At 39.1% G+C, this 20,707-nt stretch overlaps 1 protein-coding gene across 1 annotated transcript; it reads right to left on the reverse strand.

Moving 5' to 3' along the window:
• Positions 1-436: 436 nt before the first annotated feature.
• On the reverse strand, positions 437-13,458 carry LOC122875058 (probable E3 ubiquitin-protein ligase HERC4). The gene is made up of 23 exons (XM_044193816.1): positions 13,162-13,458; positions 12,899-13,019; positions 12,647-12,723; positions 12,004-12,225; positions 11,589-11,680; positions 10,968-11,098; positions 9,143-9,267; positions 6,768-6,844; positions 6,519-6,637; positions 6,306-6,365; positions 6,114-6,219; positions 5,786-5,984; positions 4,627-4,775; positions 4,367-4,483; positions 4,053-4,151; positions 3,674-3,838; positions 3,400-3,540; positions 3,027-3,193; positions 2,831-2,897; positions 2,643-2,713; positions 1,851-2,034; positions 1,603-1,705; positions 437-1,160 (listed from the first exon to the last, which is right to left on the reverse strand). The coding sequence occupies exons 1-23, from the start codon at positions 13,376-13,378 to the stop codon at positions 943-945; spliced, it is 3,027 nt and encodes a 1,008-aa protein (XP_044049751.1). The 5' UTR covers positions 13,379-13,458; the 3' UTR covers positions 437-942.
• Between the last annotated feature and the right edge of the window lie 7,249 nt (positions 13,459-20,707).

A 20,707-nucleotide genomic window follows, 5' to 3' on the forward strand; every position in this document is an offset into this window, starting at 1 on the left:
CAAAAGATAGAAGGTAATCCTTACTAGATATACTTATATATCTCCTAACTCATATACTTTATTTATATGAGTTGCATTATTTCACTTCAGCTAACCCAGCTGACTATCTGCAGCACTAAGAATGAGGACAGCTCTTCAAGTTGCTCTGTATTTGTTGTTCTATGAAAAAGTGTTGCTTTTCTATCTTTATAATCCATGTTTGCACCCTCAAAAACCATAACGTGTACAGTACGAGGGTGTGAATGCAGAGAATGAAAACAAGCATAAAAAAGCGATGGATTGTTGTGCTCAAAATTGTATTATCTGGATGTATACAAGAGATGCTGCAATTGAATTAAATATTTACCTGGAAAGCAGTTTCACAATGCAGTGTTTAGCTCTATCTCAAGGTATACCTAATATGTTGAGTTTTATTAGTTATTCCACAGCTGAGAAGTACAGAAGAATGTATTTTTTTATTGCTCCAACATAAAAACGTAAACATGTAACACATATTTTCATACATAAAGTTTTGGAAAATCTCCCTTGATAAATGTAACAAACACGCACAGCCACTACAAATGTAGAGGATTATACTTTACTGTATGCAATCATTTTGTTTATAGCATTTCTTGTTGTTCCCAAAATAACAAAATATATCAAACTCTTTCTTCCCCGAGGAAACTGTGAAAGGAAATATAATTAAATAACTTAGTTAAGACTTCTCTACAACATACGTATATATATTTGTACTATTTATATCAGTATTTTCACTGATATCTACCCACCACTAACAAAATCATCATAAACATTTTTAAACCCTTCATGTTTGCTAATACACAGGTACACTAGCAGTAGCTACAAAGGCTGCTCTTTGGCCAACCATTTACAAAGTGCTCTATTACAATGTTAAGTGCTCTGTTCAGTACAGGTACAGTGAATAGTCGGAGTACAGTCCCACCATCACTTGTAGCTTCTTCTGTTGTTGCTCAGGGCCTCTGTCAGCTTGGTTTGCATGATCTCCTTGGTTGAGTATAAGGGCAGCTTCAGGAGTGAGAAACATGTTTCTGTTTCAGGGTAGTACTGGTCGTAGGACAGGTCCTGGACTTGTCCAACTGTGACTGTCATCTTGATCTTTTTCATGCCAAGAATAGGCTCCCTTTCAAAACCTGTCACAAACCCTAGTGGAGGGAAAAGTGGTAATCAGTGAGTTTCTTCCTTTTTAATTTATTTACTTTTGTGACATCCTTAGTGTTAGGCTCTGCGCTGCCCTCCCCTGAGATTAGACATCATGTTATCGCTGCTCATGCTAATTATAACAGTTCATTTATTGAATTCAAACAAATCACCATCGCTGGTAAAACATCATCTACTGTGCAAGTGCATTTTCCTTCAAAAGACTTACCAGATACCAAGTGTACAGGACAGTAAATGCAAAAACTTTCATGCACCATCTAGATTGAAATATCTCCAGGTGACTTAATTAGATTCCAATGATTAGTTGCTTTCCCTCTATTCAGCGCATATATAGCGAGTCTAGTCTAACAGATCAATGCAATATAATTTCAATGCATATGTCTAAATTGCAATTGTTTTTATGTTAAAATCAGGTAGAATACTTACAAAGGAAAGCTTTCTTCTGATCCTCAGTTAGTTCATCAAAAACCTCCCAAAACATCTTTATGGTGGGGTGGCCAACATTGTACCCCCCCTCATAATCTGTGTTCTAATGACAGTAAAACAGACTGTTACTTTAGTTATAGACTGTTATAATAATTTGTAGTATTCAAATCCAGCACATGAGGATATGATAAATCAGTTGCAGTTGGAGAGAAAACTAGACCACGAGGAGCACTTGTTTTGGACTGTACCTGTTTCAGCTTTGCCCAGTCATGGAAGTCTTTGCCCACCAGCACTTCCTGCAGCTCCTCTGGCCGAAACAGCTTCACCAGATCCCGGTCACACACCTGGAAGAAGCCTCGCTCGAACTCCTGAAACACACCCTCCACTGATGTGTTGAAGACATGATTCACGTAGGCATCCACAAACTCCTTCCTGTTCAGCAGATCAAAGTTTCAATTCAACAAATAGGTCCACACATCTGTCAAATTATTATCTGCTCTGTCACATAATTAGTAGACATAATATATCTTTTGCCCTAACGGATTGCTCTGAGGATATTAAGTCTCGGATGATTTGTAACTTTCTCCACCTTAACGAAGATAACGCTGCATTAAAAATGTTTGGCGATGATAAGTGCTTATTATAGAGTTACAAAAATCAATACAGAATCAAATGAAAGCTTAAATAACATTCTCCAGGTCAGCGGCAGAAAGAAATTAATTGTTTTTAGAAATATTTCTTTACTGATAAAAGCAGGCTCTCTCATGCTCTTTGTTCAAGAAGGCTTTAGTTAATAGTTTCATGTTAACAGTGGATTGCATGATTATGTGTATTGTGAAAGGGGTCGCTCGTTGTGACAAGCACACAGAGAATTATCACCAGACTCTGCAGTTCCTCTCAGTCCTACAGAGCTTTATAGCATCTTTTAGCTTATTGTTTTGGTTTTCCAGCCCACACCTTCACTGTTTTGGTTCACTCTCACTGCTCTCATAGTGTCACAAAAATTTGGGCAGAGTAATAAATGCTTTCATGGTCCTTACTTATTTTGACTCATCACTGGCTTTCCAGGATCTTGAGGATCAAGGTCAACCTCTGTCCCATCCCAGTCAATCTGTTGATCAGTTATAAGAAAGAAGAACACTACATTGGGAAATGATAATGGATTGTCATTTAGATATCATAAAGAGGATACATTAGATAAGTTATTGGCCATCTGTGAAACACCTACCAAAAAATACATGCCCAGGTTTTCTATGTCATCATCTTTGTAGTCTTCCAGGATGTACTGCAGACTCCTTGAAACACAATAAAAGAAACTATATTTAAGATGTCAAAGAGGCTGCACAATGTTTACAGTATGTCCAGAAATCAACACCTAAAACCAAAAATCAGTGTGATTGAAATATACATTAATTTCCTCTTACTTTCCAACACATGGGCTGAATTCTATCATATCCCCCAGTGAAGGCTTTACACCAAGCAGCTTCTTGAACAGAGCCAGTGGGAAAGGTAAGTATATGATGCACTGGTGGTATAAAGCCAATCCACACAGAACCCCAAACTGAAAGTATCTCTGGTCCTCCTGTGTTGCCTGGTGATGATGATGGTAGAGACAATTTATAACAAAAATCTACTGTATGCATTGCTATAGGATTGATGATTTATCTTATGATATTTTTATGAGGTAAGACCTTAATATCTGAACTGAATATTGTTTCATTATTACTTATTACCATCAGAGGGGAATCAATACAGTGATTTCTGAGTCTGTCAAAAAATTTTTTCCTAAAGTCTTACTTTGGATGGGAACCATGCCAGCGTTTCAGAGTCATTGCTCATGAACATCATAGATTCAGCTGACACCATCTCGTGAAACACTTCGTAGAAGAAGTCTTTTATGTAGACATTATCTAATGTACGGTTTTCATCAAAATAAACCTAGAAGACAAAAGGGCACAAACAGTTTTCCTGGTGAAACAGTAGCTTAAACAAGAGTAACTAAACACTAATTCAAGCTTTTTAGTGTGACTTTGGCCATGCTATGGCTATCAGATCAAAACTACATGTTTACCACAAGTCGCATCTTGTAGTCATTGTGATGAGCAGCAGCCAGTTGGTCAAAGGTGTCTTCCAAAACCGATGCTCGCCTCAGCTCCAGTTTAAAGACCAGGTTTTGAGGCGGCGGCAATCCCCATCTCAAAAACCACTTCCAGAGGTTGAGCCTCATTGTTTCCGACTGGAACAAAGTTCAAGATTTCATTTGTCATAGCTTATTTTTCCATTTTTGTGTTGTGTAACTGACAGCTAACTTCAGTGTGTTTCTCACATTGAGAACATGTATTCTATCATACTGCAATGATACACACTGAAAAAAAGGGATATCTTGGAGATTTCTTGACCCTGACAGTATTGTGTGTAAAGGCTAGTTCAAGTTCAGTGCTTTCAGTTACCTTGGTGTATTCAGCATTCATGTCAAAAACCATTTTCTTTGACTGCAGATCCATCACAATTGGAAAGCTACAAAGGATAAGTGGCTCAGCATGCCCATTCTGAAAAGGAAAAACCCAAAGAGGTCCTTTACATTTAACAATGTATGTATATGACAACTATTGAAGATCACAGATTTTTTAAATGTGTTTTTTACTTGAATGAACAGTGTCTGAAAAGTGACAGAAACAAAGAAGACAGAAGGAGGGAATGACTTGACAGCTATCATGAAGTGGATTCAAACCCATGATGCACAGGCACAAGGCTTTTTTTTTACCTTGTGTTGCGACCGTAAACGCCAAAGCCACAGGTCCTCATGAAGAAAGTCAATGTCAGTCAACAAACAAAAGTTGCTTTCTGGCATCCTTCGCGGTTCTGCAATCCTGCTGTTGGCCTTTATAACAAGTGTTTTTTATTATTAGATGAAAAGTTCAACAATGTAAAAAGTTTGATTTTGTAGTAAGAGTGAGTAGGATTAGTGGTTTATTATTATGCGTGTGACATTCACAGAAAATACAGGTAACAACTGATACTAACATTGTACATATACCGGAGGACTAGCAGCAGGTTTCTGACTCCAGAGTTGCGAGGAACAGGCTTAAAGGACAGGATCTCTGAGAGGGCCTGCTTCCACACCTTAACATGTTTAACCATGGTGGAGGGCGACAGTGAGGACCACCAGTCCCCTGAAGAAGACAACATGGAGATTTGCAGATATTAATGTCAGTGAGCATTTCACAATGAGCAGATGTCACAGATATGGAGTCTGGAGTGTGCCACTGGACTTTACTAGTCATAAATTATAATCAGTCAATAAATTGAAAAATAAAAAAACTATTTTAAATTGAACAAATACATTTGCATTTAATTAAAGTAAAGAACTCAAAGTTTAAAAAGAGGTCCATAACATTTGTTATTAATAATTCTAATGAATTAATAATTGAATTTAAAATTGATTCCCAACATCACACATGACTCCTTCCACCTGTTCCTGCGCACAGCAAAGGGTGGCAGCACCGTGCAACACATGACAGCTGGACAATATAACAGGGAAGGACATTAGTAAATGAAATAACAAAAAGTAAATCAAATGTTATGATTCCATTTTAAAATCCAATTATTAATTCATAATTTAAACACATAATAATGATGCATTTATTTTACCTAATGAATTCATAATTGCAATTCCTCATCTTATTAATTGATCATAATCTGAAAATAATTATTGGAATTATTATATTTGGCACCCTCCAGACTCCATAAAAGGGCACAACTTACTACAATTAATGTAAAGCATCTTATTAGAATAAAAAAATGTTTCAACTGTAGACTGGGCTAGGGTGTTAAAAGCATTTTTTTGTTTATTAAGTTACACAATAGCATTATAGGATGTCCAGGTTTTTGGAAAATAAGTATTTATCAACTGTGGGGAACATGTCATTATCAGCTGCCCTGCAACAGAGAAGTGCATCCTGCCCTGCTTCATTCAGGCTGCATAGTTTTACGGTAATTCACAAAACTTAATTTGGCTGTCAGAAAAATATCAAAAACCTACTTTTTTTTTCACCATTTCCACCCCTAGAGAACACGATTTAGTGGTAGGTCTGATGAGTACACCACGACACGATCCTATGATTAATGATAAATGAAGCCTCTCAAACATTCAAATAGTTCAAACAGTTATCTTTCCCAGTACCTATGACCTGGAGGCTGTCAGCAGAGAGTCTTAGTATGGCAGCAGCGACCGCCTCAGCGAGCTTTGTGCTTGTTTGTTGCTGTTTGTGACTCTGGATCACATGCAGAAGCTCATTGAGAAGCAGGAAGATCCTCAACCCCTCCACTCCCACTGGCTTCTTATCAAGAGAGGGAAGCAACCGCAGAACAGCAGCCTGAACCTGTTGAGAAAATATAACTTAATAACTGAGTAGAATATTACTAAAAGGTTTTGAAAGTAAAGTTCCCACTCGTCCTTGTTAATTACTGATCAGATACCAAACATACATAGTCACATTTGAATTTCATACCTCTGCCAAAACATCATCGTTCTTCACCAGTTTCTCAAAACAATGTTGTGCAAGTGACAAATTCAAGCCGGAGTACTTTGGTGAAGTCTGGAAATGTTCATCTTTGCTATGAAGACAAAAAGTACATGTGTACAAATGTAATGTAATTCACCAGATATGAAGAAGTGAAGATCATGCACAGATGGTGTTTACCTTTGATCAAGGAAGCTTTGATTCACACAGGATGCAGAGGAAAACGCCCTGCGGATTTCCCTGTGAAGGTTTCATGTGGTTAGTCAATAACACTGAGAATACAGTGTTAATAGCTTTGGACTTTGGAGCCAAATAACAGTCATAAAACACTGGACTATTCAACAAACCAATTATATATTGAGAAAATAATAACTGCTGCTGCATTATACTTACTGTTTTAAGTTTTTCACTGATTTTGCATAACATTTAGAGACCCATTTGTCAATCATATCATCAATAGAGAGCTGTGACATTTTGCTGACATTGTCAGTGGCTGACTCCTCATGAACTTCCTGTGAAAGAAATAGGAACAAGTTAATGTTTGGTTTAGAAAAATGACTTTACATGTATAAATAATTGGGGTAAAGGTATTATTACACCTCCTACAATTATCGTCTGTATTGTACGTATTTGTCTTGGTACCTGAATAGACATGCACGTTGCAAACGAACAGTTTCCTCCTGCGTAGATGTTTCTAATTATGGGACCATTAGTGGTGTCTGAAATAATAACAGAATAAAAGTTATCTCTATCCTTGAAATAAGTTGGTTGTATGGCATGGTTTAGGAGGTCTTAGGAACTGTCATTTTAACCATGCCATAAAATCAACCATTCTATACACTTGCACTGTCTCAAACATGCAGTAGGTACTGTATTCTGGGTAATGCCTAAGAGTGGCCTTAGATTTAGATTTCCATCCTCTTCTGCTACTTGTGGTGTACCCCAAGGTTCTATTTTAGGCCCTTTTCTATTTGCATTATATATGCTGCCACTGAGGTCTGTTTTTAGAAAATGCAACATTCCTTACCATTGCTACACCAACAACATGCAGCTATACCTCCCCTTAAAACCGGGTTAAGCACATGACCTTCAGTCCCTTCTAAATTGTCTTGAGAATGTTGATAAAGTTGCGAAGTTGGAGGAGCTATTTCGGGCACACCTGGTAAGTAAAAATTTAAGTCTCAATCATCAGTCTAAACGTTTAACAACTGGGTTACAAAATAGCTGGTTCTTGATAAAAAGTCGAAGTATACAGGTACAATTGTACAATTGTGTACATAAACATTTCAGGGGAGAAGTTAACTACGACCCCCATGATGCATTTTGGCAAAAAACATCCAATTACAGAGCTTAAAATGTCATGTGAGCCGCTAGCGTTGGGTGGGAGGTAAAGATTACCCTGTTGAGAAAACTGATTTTACAATCTGCAACTTACATCAGTTCACTTTTAATTCCTGGGTCAAATTTTGATAGAATTCAGCAACTATGGCAACACGTTTTGTTAACAACTGCAACGACAAAGCTTTTTAAATTCCCTTCTGTTCTGATTCGCACCTCTGACTGGCTTCTTCTCCATGGCAACGCGCATGAGGCTCATGGGTATTGTAGTATTTAGAGCTGGTTTCTCAGAAAGGTTGGAATAATTGAAAGTGGTGGTCATAACATAAACCTAGGGGTGTACCATGTCATATCGTTCAGAATAATACCGGTATAATCTTTAATATGATGAAAAAAATTCATATCGTGATAATGGCAACATTCAGACTTATTGATGTAATGACGTAGTACTGTTACACACAGCAACAACAAGCATTGCCAAAAGTGAAAGTAACATTGCTACCGGCTCCACGGTGAAGGAGTTGGTTCCAAAAAGGCAAGCTACTTCAGTAGTGGAAGTGGTTTGGTTACAAAAGATCAAGCAGTGTTTCCCACACATAGACTTTACTTGGTCGGGCCGCCAGGTATATTAACAGCGCCATCCGCGATCGATTAACTAGTGGACAATCTCCCATCACTCTACCCCTCCCGTGCGGTCTACTGACAATCGCACATGCTCTACAGAGAAACAGAGAGAGAGAGAGAGAGAGAGAGAGAGAGAGAGAGAGAGACAGTGTCTTCTACTTATGCCGTTGTTTAGTAAAAGCTTGTAAGTGTCATTTGGTACCACATTGATTTCGCAGAAATACCCTGAAATATCGTGATATTATTTTAGGGCCATATTGCCCACCCCTACATAAACCTAGTGTTAGTAACATTGAGGATATCTTTTAAAGAAAAAAATTTAATGTAATACAGAATGGGGCAAAAACCAGTAACCTGAAACCAGCAGCCCGTCCCACTTCGCAACTCTATGGCTGAATGGACAAAAATGTTAGTCGGCTCAATGAGATTAAGTTCCTTATTATCAGTCCCAAAACTTTCACAAGTGGTGTAGCCAGTTTTCTTGGTCCTCTGTGTTCAAATGTCTGTACACACGTCATTTTTGACTGCTTTAAAATTTGACAAACAAATAAGTTCTGTCATTAGTAGCACCTTTTTTCCCATATCTGTTCATAAGCAAAAAAAGTTTTTCTCTCTCTTAGAGATCTGGAGACCGTTTTACATGCTATTGTCTCTTCACGTCTTGACTACTGTAACTCTCTTAATGTTGTCATCCCTAGCTCACCTGTAGCTAGTTCAAAAGGCAGCAGCGAGACTCCTCACCGGTACCAAGAAGAGAGACCAAATCTCCCCTGTACTACTGTCACTGGCGTTTTCCATTGCTGCTCCCAGACTGTGAAACAGTTTACCCCTCACTGTTAGGTCTTTATGATCTATCACCACTTTTAAATCCCAGCTAAAGACCCACCTGTTTACAATTACTTTTATGTAACTTTAATTATTTATAATTATAAAAATGTTTTATTTTTTCTGTTACAATTACATTCCTATTAGTTTTAATTATTTAATTGTATTTTGAATACATTGCTCTATAAATAGATTTGACTTGACTGGACTTATTTTAGAAATGTAGTTACCTTGTGGCATTTGAACAGGTAGTGGCACAGACCAATGACTCGCCTCTCCATGTCCCAGCTGTCCTTGCTCACCACACCCAAAGGAATAGACCCTCTTGGAGTCTGTCATCACTAATGTGTGATGTCTGATTGAGAAAACAATATAGCACAAACAGTATTTTAATGTAAACAAAGATCCTTTCCTAGTCTCCATTTCATTACACTGCAGCTAGTGCAATAACCTCTCTATTGTTGATGGAATGGGGCATGACCAACAGAAGAGATGTGAAATGCACAAAGATGCAACAACCTGTGAATATGTAGCTTAAAGTCGTAGTCAAATGTGTCCTGTGATGTTCTCAAATGCAACAGTGAACAAAACTTCTTTCAGAATGTTCAGAAAATATATTCAAAGGTGCTATCGATAACATCGATAACATCGATAACATCCAGCCACTAGATGACGCACTCCCCTCCCCCCTTCTATTCCATTTGAGTGGTTGCCGGTTCGTTGCACAACCTGCATATTTCATGGTTGAGTGGAGTGAGAATCGGACTCAGTCATGCCAAGTGATGAATCTTTTGTGATAGAGTAATGAATTCATTTTGCAATATATATAGCTATACATTAGCTATAGATTAAGGGTTACTTTGTGCGGTTTCATGTAACGTTATCTATGGTAATCTTAGGGTATGGCTAGCTATCTTTAGGTAACCATTTTTCCCCATCATTAATTAATTATAGGGGCCCTATATTGCAACACTTCCTATCAAAGAGGACAATACATTGTATGGATGCTAAAACCCACAGCACTCAACATTAGACAGACAGCTACAGTTAAAAGTTGACGTTAGCTAGCGTTAGATTTAGCATAGTGTTGACCTAACATTAGTCAAAGTGTTTTCTTGCAGAAAACAAACCTCATAGCAGATTATAAAAAACAGCTGAGCGCCACACAGCAGCAATGGCTATAGGGAGAAAGGACGACTGTATGATCATGTCAGTATTTTCAGATTTTTATATTAACGCGAGCACCGTAGCTGCTGAGCTCAACGCAGCTGGCTACATGGCTAGCTAGCCACAAGTACCTCAGTAAAGGGTCTCATAATAGGGCGATATGAGATGACACCCTCAATAACAGTCACATTTTGAGTCTAAACAGTATAAAGAGCAGATTTACAGTAGTTCTGAACTTTAATTTACCCTCGACATGCCACACTGGTAATATATTGGGATCCCACGTCCACTCCGTTCTTAAAGAAGATCGACCGTCTTTTCATAAGCGGACCAGTTCGCCACAATCAAGTTGCCCTGCATAAACTTGTACTGGCCCCGGGCCATCGGTTATGTCGGACCCTGGCCCACTTCTAAATCCCCTCTGATATGCATCTTCGTTATAACGTTACATTGTTTGAGGGAACTATATTGTTAGGTAACTCAACGCAACTGTCACTAAGCTCCTCAGGGATTGAATCTGTTATTTTTCTATCAGTTAAACCAGTAACCAGTGACAACACAATAGTTAAGGTTTTAAGATAAATAAAACATTCATTTTGGACCTGTCAACATTTTTAAAATGATTAATTCACAATCATAATATTTTTTTTTTTAGGAAAAGTGATACTTTTATTCTGCACCTTTCTAAAAGCTCTGTAGATGTTTTTTTTTTAATATTCGTCTACATAAAAATGTTATCAGTATAACCTTTAACTGTGGTATTTGTAAGCACAAACACTTACAATTGGAAGATGTAAAAAAAAAAAAAAATGCTGGAACTGCATTGGTAATGAGCCGAACTGGCTCAAAACAATTAGATAAAAGTTAAAGTTTATAATTTTACTGTACCGTCCACATGCAACTTTGGTGACCTTTGCCCCCCAGAGCTCTGCAACAAGCCGAGGTCGTAGTTCATCGCTGAATGAGTTGTGCCCAAGCTGTCCATATTGACCAGAGCCAAATGTAAACACTGCACCAGTCTGAGGAAACAACCAGACAACTGAAGTTTAAAGTCCCACTTATTGTTTATTATTACTTATTTACATATCTGTGGGATCTAAGAAATTAGTATGTTTTTTTTCTAACAAAAAGCATCAATTAATAACCTTTTTTAATCTTGCCTCTGCTCCCAATGTGTATGTCTTATTCTCAGTGTCAGTGTACAGTAAATACTATTCAAATATTAATGACTGATGTCTGGCAGATGGAATGTGGGGACTGCAGTGATGAGGCAGATATTGTGCAAACTCAGCTCTAAAAATATATATCCTCTTAACTGATATCTATGTGTTGCAAAAAGTATGTGATTTATTTTCAAAACTAACATTTTCACCAGAGATCATTCAAAACATATTCCATCATTTCAATGTCATTTGTAGAGTAAGTTAGAACTGCTTGCTTTTATACTTCTCCAGCAATAAAATGTGGTAGGTTACAGCATGAGAGTGTTAGCAGCTTTCTTTGTCTAACCTTTGTCAAAATGGCAGTGTGGTCCTTTCCACAGGAAATGCGAACAGTTTTCTTCATGTTCAGGCAAAGAACAGGAGTTGGTGTATGTCTGTCTATAGAGAAGACATTAACATTCAGGTACATAAGACGGTGTAGTCCCTCATTCGTCCAGGAGTGTTCTCTCGTAGAAAAGGTTTCAGTCGTAGTCATCTGGACACTGTTTTCAGAATCAAGACGTTTGGCTCCCATCCGGAAGTCATTCTCAATTGTGTGAATGAACCAATTGAGAATGACTTCCGGATGGGAGCCGAAACGTCTTGATTCTGAAAACAGTGTCCAGATGACTACGACTGAAACCTTTTCTACGATTCAGGTACATGTTTCAAAAACAGTATGTATTTTGATAAATGTAAGACATAATGACTACTTTTTTCACCTGTTGTGTCTCCCAGCCCGAGCTGTCCGCTGTCGTTTCTGCCCCAGCCGAACACACCTCCAGAGACAGAGAGGGCGAAGCTCTGCTCTCCCCCTGCAGCGATCTGAACCAGGGGCACCGCTGACAGAGATCGGAGGTGTTGGGGTGAATTGGCGCCGGGCTTCCTCTCCCCCAGACCCAGCTGGCCTCTGGAGTCCTGGCCCCATGTATACACCTGACCATCTGTGGAGAAATCACCATGACTTTCTTCATCACTTTACTGACACCTTGACCCTTTATTAAGTGTTATATAAACACATTTTATTATTATACTAATTATTATCTTGTGCTTGGCCTTCATCTCAGCCACTATTGGACTTTGAGTCAACTTTTACCATCCCATCCAGTGTTTCTTCCATACGGTCAACTTCCCAAATAACAGTTATTAGAAGGGTTTACAAAATGCAGTTGTGGAATGCAAACTTCAAATACAAATGGATTAATTTAAGTTTATTGTCTATAATGCTCATATATTGGACTATTTTAGCATTTATTGTGTTTGTATTTGTGTCTGGACCCCAGAGAGAGCAGCTACGACTGTGGTAGGAGCCAACAGAATCTTGCTTTCAGCTTGTACATTAGTCTACTGTACACTTTACTGTACCTTTGGTCAGGGCAACTGAATGCTGGCTCCCACAAGCAACCTGAGAAACTGGGATTTTACACAAAACCTCAAGTGTCCTGAAACAACAGAAACAGCACAGCTTAAAGTTACTTACTTGTTCTTTAACTATCAGAGTTCACTACCATGAATTGTAGGTTTTACAAAAGACAATTAAAAAACAAAAAACAAAATCACATTAAACAAAATATCTCTATTTGCACTCAGTTGCACATAAACTTTGTTTCTCCTTACCTTGGAGTGAAAGGAGTGTGAGCTGTGTCCACACACAGAACTTTGCCCGTCTCAGTCAGCAGTGTGACCGTATCATCACCACAACCCACAGCCTCAATCTTCTCTTGACATTTCACATACTCTGTGAGTACACAAGCCACAGAAACACAGCAGGTGATAGTAGATCAATGATGCAAAAAAAAAAGACAGCTTCCTTTTGCCTGATCTTTGTAAGAAGGAACACATGTGTTACATAAAGACAGGAACATAAAACTGATGCTCACTCTGCCTTCCTCTGACTCTTGTCCCATCTCCGCTCTCAGTTGTGCGAATGATGAACGCATCTCCATTGCTTTTGACGAAGGCGATCGCCCTGTGACCTGCTGACAGATCCGTGATGTGAAAACTGAGGTTTAAAAAGGGAACTGGATCACCTGTTGAGATATTTGAGCCGTTTCTCAACCGAAAGCCCTTTTGACAGTCCTCTCCCCACGAAAACATTTTGGCGTAGTGGCTCTGAAAGACCGACAGCTGATTTATGTGACTCAGCAGTCGGTCAGAAACGAAACTTTATTGTTTGATTATGCAAACTTTGCTGTGAGCAATGGAAAACAAAACTTACATATAAACACGATGAAACGAAAATAACTCGCAGTGAGTCAGAGGCAGGAGGAGCTTTAGGAGGTGAAAAGAAACACGAAAGTGAAAGTGGAGTTGATGACTGCTGGACTGGTAATCTGGCATTACGGGCGTTTTCAAGGTGAGTTGACGCATCTTGGCAAGTTTGTATCTCTGCAGACCGGAGACTTTGAGAGGGCGTGGTAGCTGTCAATCATTTACAATCCACTGTCAGTCAAAAACTAATTTCACCAATACGCCACCTGAACCAGTTGTCAATCACTTTTTTTAATTCAGCGAATCACTTCACAGTATTATAAGGGGGGCGGTACACAAACGACTCCATCCATCAATTGTCTTGTACGGACAACTTTACAACTAGCTAGCGCTGTCAGTTTATGGTTTATCAACCCCTTGATCATAACAGAATATAGTTACTTTCATTTTAGAAAGGCCACCGCAAGAAAACGTGTTCTTTGTTTAGATTATCAAACGGACAATGGATCATAGATGTTTGTTTGTGGCTCCCAGCATCGCGGCGGAGAGCCAGTGTTGCCAACTTTTTTCCAATGAAAGTAGCTAGCACTAGCTCCAAAAGTAGCTAAAAGTCGCCAGATGACGCTCATACGCTCATTTGCGCATTGATGACGTCATCGCGCACTATAATTGAGGTCTGCGTTGGTCGGTCTGCCGTTCCACGCAGCCGACTGTGACTGGATGTTCACCATATAACAAGCCATTTAAAAAGGTAGATGGAGACATCTTTAGCCAAATAATCACAAACTCACTAGAGGGATATTGTATATTTGAAGTAAAAAAGTTTTTGAAAAATCTACAAAGGGAGAGAGAAGATCAAACTAACTATTTAAATATTTACAGGAGGAAGTAAGAGTGAAAGAGAAGCTCAAACGAGCTATTTACTCTCACAGAAGATTCAGAGAAAATAGTATTCTATGCTGTGTATGTATTGTAGAAAGTCAACTATTTATTATCTAAAACTACGATTTATTTATTTATTTATGCAAAACTATTTCTGAATCAGTATCTATTTACAAGAATGTAAAGGTGCGTGTATTAGGCTACATATAGAATTTGTCCTCAGTGCTTCCCTCCTGTGGGATGGTGAGTTCAGGTGCAGAGCTTGAGGGGCATGGCTTAAAATGAATGGTTCCAAACAGTTGCAGCACTTTGTTTGGCAGCTTATGTTCAAAGCATGCATCCCCAGAAGGCTTCACGCCATATCTAATATGTACAACAGAGCTGAGGGTCTGCAGAGACATACGGTTCTGGAGTTTTGATTTGTTACCTTTAAATGTGAAAAATGAAAGTGAAACTGCTAATGGCTGTTTCACTCTGTGTTTTTTCACGAACACAGCGATATTTAAACGGCTATTAATGGTTTTTAAATGAGCTTACATGTGTCAGAACACCGACAAATAAATGTCCTCATTTTACAGACCCATACTGGATGTAATGCCATCACATTAACACTGGATGGTCGTATTTTTCAACTGCAAAGCTCACCAACCCCTCTTTACAAGAATGTCTTAGAAGAAATGAGGCTATATCACATTTTCTTTATTATATTTTTGTCATGTCCACCAAAATGGATGCCGAGGACAGTGTAAAGTTTATTGGAAATGTTGGATGTGTTAGCTACAGCCTACACATGGGTAGTCCTGCTATTTTTTCAGTGATTTAAGGCCAGTCAGCGTTTAGATATCCTCCTTTGGAACCCACAGATCATATATACAGTATGTCAGGTTATCTCAGCTGGCACATAAACATAATACTCATATGGGTTCAGAGGTTGAGTGACATCATCTGGAGGCATCTTTAAACTAAATGAAGTCAGTCCTGACCTTTCGCTCATTCTTACGAGAAACTCAAAAACCTCTGTAGCCGTATAATAATAATAATTCTAATAAAACTTTATATAATGTGAACAGACTTGATGTCCATTGGAATGGACAGAAAATCTTCAAATAGGCCGAATTAAAACTGGACATACATACAAATAAACGGATAACAAATTGGTTGAATTTAATGGAAACATGTGAGCGTCATGACCATAAAGATCTTGAATCACTATTACAAAAAGAATGTCAGAACCCAAGAAAGAAAATAAAAATGTGGTGTTGATCCACCAACTGGAACTCTCGAGTGTGTAGTTCACCTTTAAAGATGATGATGGGGGTCGACCACAAGGTGGAGGTAGAGACTGAATCTTTCTACGGTGTACTGTCTGGACTCCAGGGTGAGAGAAAGTATGAACTGGCCTTTAACGTTCTGAAACCTGGGAATATTTTTGAAGCAGTTGTAATATTTGCCAAATAATTTTACCATCCAAGTAAAGCTTGAGGAGATAAACCTGCACTGCTGACTAAAAGGTGATGCTTTGAAATAAAAACTCAAGATGTTCAGCCCAACTGGAACTGAAACTTCCAGAGGTTATCTCCAGGACAACATCATCGTTGCAGCAGGAGACAACAAGCCTCATGGGAAATGTAGTCTTAAATTTGATCAAATGCTTGCACTAATGACACCATGGGGGAACAGAGACTACCAGTTGTGTTGCAGTTTGTTTACCAATGTGTAAGCATCTGTTGACAATGACATATTCACGTTTGATCTTTACAATCTCTGAAATATCTTGCAGATGTTTTCCAAAGTAGCCAATGATGATGAGAAAAGAGGTGCGGCAAGAAAGGTTGCAGATAACATCGCAGTGACAGTGACAGGACGGCACAAAATGTAAAATACTGCCCGATAAGATCTCTGCCCGTCATTCTGCTCTCTCGCACAGCAGAGAAACAAATCCCACGTGAGAGGAACTGACAAAAGCAACTTAGGCATGTCGAACATGTGCACACATGATTTTAAAATGTCTTCTTAAAAGTGTCTGAATCTGTCCTGACCGCTTTGACCCCTGCGGTGCAAGTGACCTCCAAAGTCGACAGTCTCCCTTCCTCTTTCTCTCTGCTTGCTTCTTTCAGAGCACAATTTGGGCAGAATGTATTCTGTTACATTTACAATTCTGTTAAATTCACTTTTACTGGGTAGGACCATTAAAGGGTTAAAAATGAGATCTTTCACACTCTACCTCAGGTGTTAAAAGGTCAAATTGGAGCCAAACTTCTGGTTGCTCTTTTTGGGGTCACTGGAGAGGAAAAACGACGCAGGCTACTTTATCTTGTGTTTCCGTTCTGGCTCGGTGAGCAATCCTGCTCAGGTGGAGGGACGCTGCCCTGCCCACTCATACACAATGGCTCATGTCCTGCTCAAAACTTGAGAAAATCAGATACTCACTTTAATAAACAAATGGGAAATTACAGGAAGCATGGGGCCCTTTTTAAAATACATTCCAGACCCTGTAAATGCTTGATTATTAAGTACTTAACTACATTACACCATAAGACCTTGGTGTGGCAGGTAGATATCAGAATGTATAGCTCACTGGCAGTGACTGGGGAGGGACTGTTTTATTGTTGGTTATATATATATATATATATTTTTTTTTTATATATATATATATATACATCCCTTGTTTTTTTATGCTCATTGATTGGCATTGGTGCCAGCTGGTGATATTATATACTCATACTCGTCTCTCATTTCTCTTTAATGACTGAACATCGCTGCACTTTTATGTCCTGCAAAACCTCAATAAAAATAATTAGATTTTTTTTTTTAAAGGGTTAAAAACTCAATCGATTGAAGGCGCTGCACAGCCTCGCTGGCGTTTTCACTTATCCAGACTGATGTGACCACTGCTCAGGTGGAAGTTGGGTGGAGCTATGCAGGGACATTGCCAAACTACATGAACCAATGAGAATGATAAAGTTATAATGTCTCCGTCCTTACAGGTGCAACAAAGTTAACTAGAGGATCGGGGACATGTCCCTCAAGCCCAGTTTGTTTATTCACGCGGTGTGTGACCAAAAGCAGGGGGCCAGGAACTACTGTGGGCTGGGCTGTAAGCCTTTACTGAAGAAGATAACCATGTTGGAAGTGATTCTTCCATCAGCCTTTCACTCTTTTCATCTACCACTGCCAGGAGCTGTCAAAGCTTCAGCTCAGTCTGGGCCGGAGGAACATCGCCTTCTTCCTGTTTTGTGCCATAGAGCAATAAAACAGATTTCCCTCCAAATCCAACCCGGAGGCACAAAATGAAAAACACAGAGTAGCTGCTGGCAGAGGCTGCCAATCCTCCCTTACTAATGTCATTAATAAGTTATTGATGTTAAAATAAGGCTGTTAAAATCACCATTAAGGGAAACCGGGCAAAATGATAAATGATTGTATTTTCTTGCAGTATTTTCTATTTACTCAGCATGTACTCTGCACTTTTGAATCTCTCCTGCTGTGGCTTTGCTGTGCTCTTGTCAGAATTTTTATCCTCTTGAAGCAACTTGAGTCTTTGACAGTAAAAAAGAAGGAATGCAGCCTCTTGAGAAACAAACTGCACTGAGCACTTCCAGCACTGTGTGTGTGTGTGTGTGTGTGTGTGTGTGTGTGTGTGTACTTCAGGGGAATGAGTTGTGCTGAGCTGTACCAGGACCTAAACATCCACAGTATCATCTCCCGTTCTCCGCTTCCACAGATCACAGAACAACATGACCGCGGAGGATGTCTCGGTCTTTTTCCCCCCTGTCTTTTACTCTTTCCCCCAGTTTCTTTTCTCTCTCTCCAACTCTGGTGCTCATTTTCTTCCACAATGTTGCTGTTCTCTGTTTATTTGGGTCTTTTTTCCTTTTTTATTTCCTTCTACTTAGGAAAATAATGAGATTTCCAACATTTTGTCAGTTCTACTCACCTTCAGACATTGAGTTTTTTGAGTAAGTGGAAACCAGGGGCAGTGAGGGAGACGTCACATTAAGTGCACTGCCAATGGCATGGCTGGTTTAGCCCACTAGGGGGCGAAACATTATCACCACCAGTTATCAGCACTGTCCACTCTGTGCTTTATAAATGTCCTCTGTCCCCTTCCCGTCTTCATGTGTGCACCCTGTCATATAAATGAGTCAAACAATATCTTTTTTGGGAGAAGTGGAAAATGAGTCATATTTGTTTATTATTGTTGTACATAATATGATCATTTAATTTTTAATGAATTGGCTGGAAAAAATTCAGATGAAACATCTCAAAGGCCTGGAAAAGAAGGCAAGATGGATTATTTTTGTATTTATTCTGTTTCTCTAGGATCATACAGTGCATGTTTTGTCTAATGGTTTATTTAATGGTAAGTTATTTCAATTGGTTTTCTTTATTTTTGGACTTTTTGCAGTATTGTTTGAATATGTACATGCAGCATTCTGGATCTGGCTGATATGAATTTATGGTGTCTTTTTTTAGCGCATGTGAGCTGGCCATAGCTGTATGCATGACACAATAACGAACACCTCATTCATCGGTTCAGTCATTAAAGTCATATTATATATTTTTATTACTGAAAGCTCTAAAAATGTGTCAATGGACCTTTTCCTCCAGACATTTTGATATGTTAAGTCATGTAAATAAAATGAAAGATGGCTGAATTCCATTTAGATTCTTCAGTCCTATAGGGCGCTGTTGGTATTCAGCATGCTGGCTCACTGTCATGGCTTACTGGACACTCAAATAAAACAGAGCCATCGTTAATTGTTATTTTTCCATATATGACAGGTCATAACATCTGCTGTGAAAAAGGCCTATAGATACATCCTCTGCATAGTATGTTCCTGTATGAGTACAGACAGGTGCTGTTTTTCCTAGCCATAATGTTTGGCCAGTAAATTGTAAAGCTACCTAATTAACATTAACCCAGTTGAGGTTGTGTTAATAATGCGATTAATGCCCATAGTTTTTTTTTTCACTTTCCTTAAACCTACAATAACTGACTTTTGGCCACTTGGGGGCAGCAGAAACAAGTTGTGAACACAACACTGACATATGACCTTTTAAGTTGAAATGGCGAACTTGTTAGCAAACAGTTGCTTATTTACACTTCCAGCAGATACGGAGCAACATTATCATTCATTTGGAGTCATGTTTGTGTCCACCTGATGAATGTAAGTCCAATATTCACTCTTTTAGCTCTGTTTTTGGTCTCTACAGCCTCCTGAGGGAAATATCTGGCTCTTTAGCTGCTAAATGCTCCGCTATGTTCACCAGTTAGTCGCTAACTTTGTCTGCTGTTTGGTGCTGAGCAGGTAGTGTACAGTGGGTTTTTAGAGCTGCTGCCTGCTGCGACCAAACATGTCACTATGAAAGCAGTGGGCTGTTGTGGGCCGGACAGCTAAACAATGAGCTGAGACTCACCATAAAGATCCATAAAGCCGAGGGCAGCCGCAGATTTGGATGATAATTCTCTGTAGGTTCATCACCTTGTCACACTGTTATCGATTATAGCCGCTTTAAACGTTTCTTTTGGGTGTTCTCTTTAACAGGCTACATAATTAGCACAGCTACAAAGCTGTCTGAGACCAGGCTGAGCTAGTTGCTTGCAGGTTAAAATATCTACAGAAATGTTCTCAAGGGTTCCAAAAAGGGTTGATGTACTGTACTTGGCGCCCTCAGGATTTGCTTGTATGTGATTTTTTTCCCCTCAGTACTTTGCAATGGGCCTAATCCATGTTTTATATATCTGCTCTAAGTAGAACATTTAGATACAGCGTTTAATGTGACTACTGAAAGTGGACAAAACTACAGTTACACTGACCAGCTATCTAGCTTCAAAGGCCTTCAGCGGCATGAGGCTGGGACAGAGATGAAACACCAAAACACACACACACACACACACAGCAGAGAGAGATGAGAGATATAGGCCTTGTCCGACAGCTGAGATATAGTACAAGAGCCCTGGGGAGTTTCAGGGGATTTCCACCGAGGGAATCGGACACGTTGTCTGATTTACACTAACACTTTGGCTAAACTTATGATAAAAGTTCACAAAAGAAACATTGCTGTATCTGTCTTTATCCATCTCTGCGTCCATCTGTCTCTGTCCGTTTTCTGCTCTGCTGCTTTCTCTCTCTCTCTCCATAAACACTGCGGTCGCTGTTGGTCGAGAACATTTTAAAGTTGATTTATTGTTCTCATGTATGTTAGTGTTGTTGACTGTCATCGTAGTGACGAAATTTCCTCCCTAAAAAAAGTATTGTCATAGCTTATTGTGAAGCTGAAGGTCATAAGGGTGACACAAAGAAATAACAAAACAGCAGCTTTTAACCT

The sequence above is a fragment of the Siniperca chuatsi genome, linkage group LG4 (assembly GCF_020085105.1).
Source record: "Siniperca chuatsi isolate FFG_IHB_CAS linkage group LG4, ASM2008510v1, whole genome shotgun sequence".
Lineage (NCBI taxonomy): Eukaryota > Metazoa > Chordata > Actinopteri > Centrarchiformes > Sinipercidae > Siniperca > Siniperca chuatsi.